Genomic DNA, 11,108 nt, shown 5'->3' on the forward strand with positions numbered 1-11,108 from the left:
GCGCATTGTGTTTTTCATAAACGGGTACAAGTCAGAATATAGAATCAGTCTGTGTAATGTGACGGTGATTCATAAAAAACAGAAATAAATTTATTTGGTGATTCGTAAGGGTGCACCCTTTTGAGAATGGAATATTTGATCTCGCCAAGGACATCACTACCTACTAGAAAAGCACCATCGGATTATTATCACATCTCACCACAAGTTACTACATCCAAAATGATAATAAGAAAAAAGTTTATGGTGTAAATGGGCGTTGATAAAAATGAGACTGTAACAGAAAAAGATGCCTCAGTTCATGTTCATGTAGGGGCTTGGGTGTTGAGAGATTCCAAATTTGTTTATTTGTTTTTTGGTGAAGTATTGTCCTGTAGATAGTCTTGAATCAGAAGTAACAAATACCACTAATTCACAAAATCTCTATCTCTATTTGACACCACGTAATTGGCAGTATTTCAAAATACTCTATCACTAAGATTGCATCTAGATATATCATATAACAACCTTGATTGTGGAAAAATTAACTGACAACTTTATTTATTACAAATATTTAAATTAGTGTTAAAAGAATGATATACAGAGCTTTAAAAAACTTCACTGCAAGAGACTTTTAGTCCGCACTTGCCTCTTTTACACTCTACATATATAATTGTCTTTAAATCGTTTTAATGTACTTTTTGGTTCCAAGAATTTCCTAAAATTATAGAAGCATACATCTGGGTTTAGGTTTCTTCGGTTGTTTCACTGGAGATTTCTTATTGACTTGTCGAACTAGATCATAAAATATCTGCAACCAACAAAATATTATTTAATACAAACTTACCTAATGTATATTGAAACCTTGTTTTTTTTAATATTTTTATATAGTAGGATTTAATATTAATATACATATAACTACAGTAAGACCCTCGGGGAAAAGTTCCATCAAAGTAGAGTGTAATGTGAAATAGCTCTAAACGAGGCTATCTTAACATATAAATAATGGGGAAGATGGATACAAAATTGGTTAGATATTAAATTTAATGTTCTTTTTTTTATAAAAATAAAACAGAATATTTATTTCTCACAAAAATAAAAACAATATAAACGAATATACTTATAAAAACAAATAAAATTCCAAGTCAGTCCGATCATTCAGTCTATTATGCTTTTCCAATTTTCTGCCCTTTTGTTAAGAAGGCCTCTAATATAGTTTGCATTTTCCTTTTACGTTCTGTTAATAAGTGGATAAAGCATCATGTTTTTGAACTGTCAAAATTTGGGTCATTTCCATCAAATTCAGGGGTGGTAAATATTGATTATCAAATAAATTATTATGTTAATTTAAGCATGTTAATTATAACCCTTTTTAATTGTTTAAGATTCCTTTTCATTTGATATTTTTTATTTACCAAATATTTATTTACTCAATAACAACATAGACCACTTGTTATGGAGCTAAAACTAATTATTTTGAGATCCTAAAATCAGAGTCTATTTTCTTTGGGGATTATTATAATAATAAATATATAATAAAATACTAATCAGTATCAATCTAACACACACCATCTCCATTAATTGAAATAATATAAATAGTATTTTTGTGTACACTTACATCATAAACATTAATTTTTGCTTTGGCAGACGTTTCCATAAAAACACAGCTAAACTGACGCGAAAGGCTGATCCCCTGTTCTTTTCCAACAACTCTTTCATCTTCCAAATCACACTTATTACCAACTAAAACCATTGGAACATCATCTGTGTCCTGAAATTTATAAATAAAAATGAGTAAAATCCAGTTTTGTAGTAATTAAATCAGTTATTTTTCTATATGCGAATAACAATCACAATCGTTCTTGATTTGCACTAGTTGTTAAAACATATACACAAGCTCCTACTGGTAGTAATAAAATGTTGTCTTTCTGAAGCTTTCATTTGTAACATATTATTTGACAACATTTTTTATTTTATACATAAACATCTATTAAAGGTATATATTTCGTTTTTCATAATTAAATAATATAACCGAAGTATACTCCACACAGAAAATTTAATTATAACATAAGTTAATTAAATCCAAATGAAATATATCGCATTTTCTGCCCAATTAATAAATATGAAACTCTACGATGTATAAAAGGTAAAATAAACTTGTTACACAAACATTATTGACTTAAATAATGTGAATTCCAGAAAAAAACAACTTCCAGTTACTTCTGAACACTTACTATTCTACAGATTTTACCTGATAGAAGACAAAAGAAATTTTTTACTCAGAAAATCTATTCAGTATAATACAAAGTAGTCCAGAATTATTTACATTAATTTCTAGAGAATACCTTAAAAAAAATACTGCTTTAAGTAAACTTTTGTTTAAACTGAATAATAATGAGGGCTTTGAGATAATTTATTTGATATTATCTTCCTTTTTTTCCCGTTACTTAAGTGCCACTGCTTGGAGTCTGGCTGGGAAAGTACATAATGGCGCTCTCTCTCTGGCTGATCTGCTAATTTACAGCTGTACACTCCCATAATGGCCAGGTACCCAGACAAGTTTGTTCCAATTATTTAGTTCTAGTGAAATCTTCAAATGACGGTGGTCTTTATTTCTACTTCAGATTGAAACTGTCCAATATTGGTATATACAGCCCCTATTAAAGATAACCATTTTCTTGAGAATTGTGGTAAAGTGAAAGGGAGGGGCAATTATATGATATGCACGTCTTATCCTGTCTTTTGGAAAATATTTTTTCATGGCATGTCAATAGAACGGAAGACTCCCTGGGCCAAATATTCACAAACATGGAACGACTAATGTGTATCACATTCTCATATGAGGAAAAATATCTGGATGGCTCAGAAAGCATGTCATAAAGGAAAGGTGGATAAATCTTTTCCAAAAGTTAGAAGTTGGATGCTCATTAATAGTGTATGAAGGCCTCCATATACGTTCATCACCATATAATTCTCATTTTTCAATGAAGCTGCATGAAAGGTATCAATTACTAACAAATGCTAGAAACCCATTTTTTGTCATTTTGCAGAAGGAATTAATGGCTCAAGTTGGATTTTCCAACAGAATATTGCCCTCATTAATGTTGCAAACTCTTTCTTGAATGGTGTTTAGATGCATATATCCTGAAATGGCCTTCCCTTTATGTTTACCTCAAAATTCCAAAGAAAACGTATGGGACATTCTTAGTCAGGCTGTATATGATAATAATAGGTAGAAATTTCAGTCTAAAACAGAAATAATGTTAAAGTCTTCCAGAAACTAGTGAATGATAGATATTCCAAATCATGTATCCTGAATCATATATAGACTTGGCATATACATATTGGTTATTAACAGTAGTGGCTTTATTTGTGATACATTCCACCCCTATCCCCCTTTTTACAAATTTTTTTCCTTTTCATGTGAAGCAGGGAGTTAATTATTTCTTTTAAATAAGTATTTGTGTACAGACTTTCTTAAGAAATTTGTTTTATTCTTATTGGTTCGTTTTGTTTCTATTTTTGACACACAGTGGCTTTATTTTGATGGCACACACTGTATTTTTGTGTTAACATAGCTACAACTTACATATTAACATATATGTTACGACTTATTTGTTTGTTACTAATGTTTGATTTCATACATATTATATGGGAAATGGCTGACATTTTATTATTAATTTCAATAACAGAAAAGAACAAAATATTTGCACACTGTATATATAAACAACTAAGTACAATGAAAGTAATTAATCAGTGGAATGCAGAAAATCACATAATTTTAAATAAATAAAATATCAGAAGATTTGAAAATAAACGGTGTTAGTAAATGACAATTTTATGTAAGTACTAGGGTTTTTTCGGAAATAAAGTAACTAAATGTGATAATTTTCATTTCCAATCATGCAACTTATGTTTAATTTCATCGGGCAGTCATAAATCAACAAAAAAAGTGTTTCTAAGCACGATCGTCAAATTAAAAGTACGCGGCAATATGGTAAATATACAATCATAGATGCAAAATTTAAAAAAAAGGACTTAAGGACCTCACCAGCTCTAGAAATTAATATACATTATTCTAGACCACCTTGTATAAGCAAAAAAAAAGATTTCCCAAAATGTTTCAAATAATACAAAATTTAGATCAATTTATCTGATAATTGGTAAAGATATTTCTAGTTTTTTCACCCACTAATCTAATTGTTTCATAAATTTACACTTTCAAATAATATGACCTTGAATTGAGACACATCATCCGCATCAAGAAAAAATAATTGTAACATTCGTGGAATTTAAATAACAGTGATAATTCATTGACTCCATGCATACAAGGGAGGGCTAAAATCACAAAATTTACCGGTAATTGATTTCTGTTCTAGTAGTTTATAATTTGTTCTCTTCAAAAAATTAAAAAATTTGGTAACCATTGCTATTTCCTATCCTTTTGAAAATTTGTTGGTTTTTATGAATAAATTATAGTAGTGGAGTGTTTCCATTCAAGGATCAGTTATAAAAATTAGGAGGGATTTACACTAATTGAAAGATCAACAAACCAATAGCTGCTTGAAATTTTAATGGGGAGATTAGACAACAAGGCATGTCCTGTGTGAATTGTGCCATAAGTACATTAATTGAACAAACAATGCAGTAGATCACGGCACCGTAAATTTGTATTAGACTGAAATTTTATAATTTTATTACGTAGGATAGGACATTCAAAATAGGGATTTAAATGAATATAAATAATATAAAAAAAATTTTGGATCAAATATTTTGTATATTGTTAAGTTGACATATCTGCGATTAGATTATTTAGGGGGTCGTTTTGGCTTTCCAGCTATTCTGCAAAGCAGGCTATTTTCCGGAGAGGATTTTTGCCATACTTCTCAAGGTATTAGCATTACTTCTTCGAGGTACCTAAGCCTTTGGATGAAATAGGCAGAAAATTCGAAGATTAGATGCTCGGTGGCTTTCTTATATCACCAAATCTGCAGTTGTCCTCTACCATTCACATCATTTTAAAGTGATATCTGGCAGTGACATGTCGTTTCTAGACATCTCGAGAAGTTCCTCAGACTTCGTAGCTGATATAGTTGTGAATCTGTTAGTTTATTTTGAAACTGGAGTATTTCTTAAGTACTCTCCATGGGATTCCTTAGCCATCTATCAGTTTGTTGTTGACATGACATCTCATGAAGACACAGTAAGGCTCTGGTCCAAAATATGGTATCACTTTTAGAAAAAAAGGCTACATCATTGCATAATATACTCTGATACACCGGTAGCCACATTAGGGTTACTTCATTTCTGTTAGCTAGTATTTTTCTCATTTGTTCAGCCTCCCACGCTAGCTTGGATGTGCATTCAACAGTTTTCAAAGCCGCTTGTGAGAATTTAAAAACTTCTGAGCACATATATTTAGCTAGCAGCTCTGCCTGAATAAGAGTATATGATTTTTCTATAAAGGCCTGCTTATATATATATATATATATATATATATATATATATATATAGTATATATATATATATATATATATATATATATATATATATATAATGCATAAATATGGTGCAAATCATAAACTGTAATTCTTCATGTTCATCAGAGAATTATCATTCACAGTTGGGTAATTATACATGTTAGAAGATATGGTTTCATTATCAACTTCATTTCCTGTAAAATAGTATCCCCACTTACAAAACAATACTGAAAATATATTTTTATAGTTCTCATAGTTTTTATCAACATTATATTCAAGTACCGGTTCCGCTAATTACTTTCAGTTGAACATAAACAAGTGAAATAATACGATTTTTATGAAATATTAGCAACAATATCTACCAATTAAATGATTATTCATATCACTCAATGAATCATACATGGCTACTTGTTAGTGTATATATTACATCAAGGATGATAAAATGTATATATTTACAGGCATGAAATAGCAGAGTATTGTTAGCCAAATAATGTCCTTTGTTCAAATAAACATATAATAGAAATTTTAACAATAAATTTATAGTTTTATATATATATATATATATATATATATATATATATATATATATAAGTTAGAAAAAAATAGATTGCTTGTTTAGACCCTAAAATTTGGCCATCTATCTTCGATGTTCTCAACATCCTCGATCCGTCACAAGTTTAATACTTCTACAGATTTTTCAGGCTTGATATTAGGCCTAAAGAAGCACTGATTATTTTGATTTAATTTTAAATATATTAGGATGTTGGGAAGTAATTAAAAGCTGACCAATAAAATAGTTCTTAGTCACATGTTATTCAAAAATAAACTATTGGAAAAGAAAAAACTAATTTGTAATATTTGTCAATGCTGACAAGGCATTACTACAAATTATCAGGTACTTCTCTTAAAATAATGCATTTATATATTTTTTCAAAATTATATTTTTTTCCAAATGTAAAAATTTATCTCACAACTATTTTCAGTTTTTTAATATCTTTTTAGATGGTTGGTTCTACTTCATTCTTTCATAATTCCAATAAGGCAGCAGCAATAGAAGTTTAAAAATATATAAAACATGAGCATTTCATTTGCATAAAAGAGCAAGAATAATTACCTACTTCTAAAGGGGTATGGTAATCTTAAGCAAAAGATGGTAGGAATATACACCTAGATAAGAAAGGAAAAGGTTTGAACGTTAATAGAAATTGAATGCATATTATATGCTCCAGAGGGGATTATAATTTAACAAGAGCCACATGTCCCATAAGTCAAAAAAAAACAATTTAATCAAAAACAATTAAATTACAATCTACCGTTTGCAATCACAATATTAATCAAAACAAGTTATTCTGTGAGATTAATTTATCTCATAAATATATACACTTAATCACTGTTATTTGATAAAATCTTTCAATAAAAGTGAATTAGATATGTAGTAATAAACTTCAAAAGTTCAAGAGATGAAAAATCAAATTTAAACATCTGATCTGGGCAATATTTGATCAAAGTGATTTTAAAATAAAATAATTATAATCATCATTATTATTAATGACTGTTTCAATTATTGTTTAGTTTGTCAACATGCTCCAGTTTGTATAAAAGATTTGAATATTTTTAATAATGTTGATCATACATCAAACATACTCCATCCAAAAATAAGCAATCATCTATAAATAGTATGTGAAATATTTTTTTGGGTTACTTACTTTTACTCTAAGTATTTGTTCTCTTAAATCCTGAAGATCATTGAAAGTAGATTGTGCTGTTATTGAATAAACCAAAACAAAACCTTGACCATTTTTCATATACAAGTCTCTCATTGCTGTGAATTGTTCCTAAAAATGTATATGAGGAATAAGCAATAAATTAAATGGTTAAAAGGTCTCTTTATTGACATATTCCTATAAACTACCTGGCATATAACAAAAGAGTTATAAAAGGCAAAAGGGAACAATACCAAGCAAAAGACCAGTTACTAGAAGATATTTCAAAGATGAGTCATCCTTTGTTCAGTCAATTTTATGATATCAAGAAAATGAAATTATTAAAAATTTGGGGTTATTCATGAAAAAATATCTTACTGTTCCAGCTGTATCCAGAATTTCCAACATACATTGTTGGCCATCTACTTCCACTTGTTTTCTATAACTATCTTCTATTGTTGGATCATATTTTTCTACAAATATACCTTGTACAAACTGCACTGTCAAAGCAGATTTTCCTACACCCCCTGAGCCTAGTACAACAATTTTGTATTCACGCATTTTTATAATCTACCTAAAAGAAAATAATACACTTCGTGTTTTTTTTTTCTGTAATTATAATAGTAAATAATAGTATTCTAAAATACAAAAGCTTCAACTTTAGTGGTTATCACTAACCACAATGCAACAGGAAATTATAGGTTGTTAGGATGTGAATTTTCTAGATTCGCGGCAAAGGCAAAATGTTCGTTTCTAAATTGACTAATTAATATATTCTTTCTAAAACAATTCACACAGTAAAACAAACACCGACAATTATATCTACTGCGGGAGCTGGCAGGGGGTCAAGTGAATAATATTGCCCTACATCCCAAATTCTCTACAACACAGATTTGTAAAATGAGTACATACGTTAACCCGATCAAACACAAAATCCAATCCGTTTCTTCCAGATGTAAATTGGTTTTCAATCACTTCACAAAAAAAGTTTACTTTTCTTTAACCATCGAATTCAAGTTGATAGCACTTTATTTTAAACTGTCACTGCCCAACTAACAATCCATTGCATTCGAGATTTGTTTGGCACTCACTTTAGATGTACATAATCATGATTATATGCGTATTTACGCATAATATTTAAACTTACCGTGTATTAAACACTTTCCCTAAAATTTCTCAAAAACAAATATTAACAAATTTATTGCTGTGACTCTGGGACGTATAACATTTCATATACTTAAATTTGTCACTATTCATCCACTATGCTCACTTGTAGCAGCGCATGCCGCACCCGACAACCGATCACAATCACAGCTCACCAATCAATCATTTGATGGCTTTAGCTTGTAAGCGTTCCATTTGTCCTAAAGTTTGATCCGTAAAAATGAACCCATAAAAACGAGTTATTTTAAATAAGTTATTGATAATTGTCAAATAAATGTTATAATAAATAGATTCTACAATTGTTTAACGTTTCTTATACCTAGAGTTATTTTAATGTTTTTGATTTTGTTTAAATCTTAGTATTTGTTGGAAATACCTTCTTATAAAATTATTGATGCATAGAGTATGTTCCACGGAGTATATACAACAATCATGCTTATGCTTTTCATATCATTCCATTAGCGTTAAGAGATTGGAGTGAGTGAAAATATTGACGTCATTAAGTTGTGAGCACATAGTGGAACACACCCTATATCAGCTTCTGTCCTTGTTTTTTATACTATTATGAGCAAGGATGTAGATATTCTACTCTCAGTTTGATGTTTTAAAATTGAGCGGGCATGCTACCATACATTTGTGATACTTTTGCGAATAATCAACAAATAATTATTTTCGGAATATTTAAAAATTGAACAAAATAAAATAAATGAAAATCATTAAGATACGAAATGAATCAAATATATGTGGAATTCTTTTCTGAGTCACTTTTGGTAACAAATATAATCAAGTCTACAGAGATGAAAAAATAAAAATAATTTATTTTCTACACTCAGCGCGTTTTACCATGACGCATGTGTCATCAATTGACATCCCGATGAATATTTTTTGTTTTTATAGAGAAATAATTTCTTTGTATTAAAACAAAAATAATTTGTGTTAAGTAGCTCAGTTATTAATAAGAATGGCAGACTTAGATACACACAAAGACGATCTTACAACTGATGCTGTGCCAAATCCTAGACAAACACAAAATGGTGAACATAATCTTGAAGAAGAGACTATATTTGATAATAATTTAGGAGAAAAAGGTCCTCACTATGAAGAAATTAACAAAAACAAATCAAGCACTTTTACCATCGGAAAGAGAAGAAATCCAAGGAAGTTCAGTCCATCATCAGGTTGTTTATTAATACTTTTTTGTTTCCATCACATTCATTCAATGTAATAATAAGTTCAATTGGAACAAAATATCAGTAAATAGACTGCTTCCTTTGTGTTATGAATAGTGTAATCTAATAATACCTATTTGTTAGTAACAAAGATTAATTATTTTTTAAAATTGATTATTAGCAATAAGTATGTATTAGACAAGCTATTACCATATTTGATAATATTTCTTATTCTAATATTACAAATTGATAATATTTATATTTTTAACAAATGTTCATTAAATTTATAAAACATGTTTAGCTTCAGCAACAATAATAAACATAACAAATTCAAAAGACGTACACATTGGAACCAAGAACACTTATAATTTCAGTGGCAATGAAAGACAAAAAAAGGCTGATGTCCCAGAGACTGCTGCGATTAGATCAATGAAAGACAGTAAACTAAAGGTGTCAAAAAATGATTTACAATTTGTTGCCACTTACATGGATTCTCAATGGAAAGATGTAGCAAGAGCCTGTGATATTGGGGATGGTCAAATTTCTCAATTTATTGCCGATCATCAAGCTTATGGAATAAAAGAAGTAAGATATTAGATTCAATTGCTGTATTAACCTCTTGTTATTCTTAAAACTGAAACAATTTCTAATTAATTTAAAAAAACTATTCACAATTACACCATTCGACGAGAGTTTCAATAGTCAAATCTTCAGAGACCAAAGGGAAACTAAAACCTTTAACTTGACTTGTGTATTTATACTAAATTTTTCCGACAATTTCCTTCCGTGAAAAATCCCTTCGGCATAAATTTTATATTCATTTAAACTGTTCTTATATTGAATTTGGACAAGGGGTCTATTCCTTACAGCCCACTTTACAGTTGAGTAGTTTAGGAATGAATGTAAAAGAGGAAGTGAGAGGAAAATTTAATATAAGTCAATAGGTTTAAGTTTATCTTCAATCTCTGAAGACAATGACTTGGTTATTAAAACACGCATCACACAGTATAATTGTGAGTAGAAGTAGAGTAAATAGTGTGTTCAGTGTGAATATCACCAACAGTTTCAGAAATTCCAGCTAGGTTAGAATGTGTAATGTTAATCTTATTGTCACTGTCACAGTTTTATAATTATTATTATTTTCAGGTGATATACCAAGTGTTACTTGATTGGTACCAAAATGATCCTGAAGAAGCGACTGTTGGAAAGCTTTGTACTATTTTATGGGAGAACAACCAAAAAGATGTTGTTGCTAAATGGTCCCATAGAAGAGATTAACTTGAAAAATTAATATTGTTGTATATAATTGTTGAATATATTCATCACTTAATTTAGGGACCAAAAATATATTTTATTATTCACTTTAAATATATATGTATATAAATTTTGAATATTGACTTTTCTGTATAAATTTTAAAATTATATTTAACTTTATGCCGTGTCCTCTAACTTATTCACTTTGTATACATGTTGTGGTTGTTAAAGGTGGTTAACAACTAACCCTGATGTGGTAAAAAAGATGTAACACCCATGATTAACATAGTAATGGAACATAAGGAGGCAAATTTCCCTGCTGACAGGATCATTCAAAATTGTTTTGACTAGTCTGTATCCGC

The 11,108-nt window shown here is 29.3% G+C and overlaps 2 protein-coding genes across 5 annotated transcripts; one reads left to right on the plus strand and one right to left on the minus strand.

Annotated features, from left to right (window-relative positions):
* Positions 1–509: 509 nt before the first annotated feature.
* Positions 510–8,467, minus strand: LOC130893154 (ras-related protein Rap1). Of its 4 annotated transcripts, none has more exons than XM_057799049.1 (5): positions 8,307–8,467; positions 7,538–7,729; positions 7,163–7,291; positions 1,595–1,747; positions 510–787 (listed from the first exon to the last, which is right to left on the minus strand). In XM_057799049.1, the coding sequence occupies exons 2-5, from the start codon at positions 7,718–7,720 to the stop codon at positions 701–703; spliced, it is 552 nt and encodes a 183-aa protein (XP_057655032.1). In that variant the 5' UTR covers positions 7,721–7,729; positions 8,307–8,467; the 3' UTR covers positions 510–700. The 4 variants fall into 4 exon arrangements, with proteins under 4 accessions (XP_057655032.1, XP_057655018.1, XP_057655026.1 ...); XM_057799035.1 differs by having other exon boundaries at positions 7,538–7,733; XM_057799043.1 differs by having other exon boundaries at positions 7,538–7,733; positions 8,072–8,467.
* Positions 8,468–9,033: 566 nt separating this feature from the next.
* LOC130893181 (protein immune deficiency) lies at positions 9,034–10,933 on the plus strand. Its single transcript, XM_057799069.1, has 3 exons — positions 9,034–9,501; positions 9,794–10,077; positions 10,639–10,933. The coding sequence occupies exons 1-3, from the start codon at positions 9,285–9,287 to the stop codon at positions 10,768–10,770; spliced, it is 633 nt and encodes a 210-aa protein (XP_057655052.1). The 5' UTR covers positions 9,034–9,284; the 3' UTR covers positions 10,771–10,933.
* Positions 10,934–11,108: the final 175 nt, after the last annotated feature.

The sequence above is a fragment of the Diorhabda carinulata genome, chromosome 1, assembly GCF_026250575.1.
Source record: "Diorhabda carinulata isolate Delta chromosome 1, icDioCari1.1, whole genome shotgun sequence".
NCBI lineage: Eukaryota > Metazoa > Arthropoda > Insecta > Coleoptera > Chrysomelidae > Diorhabda > Diorhabda carinulata.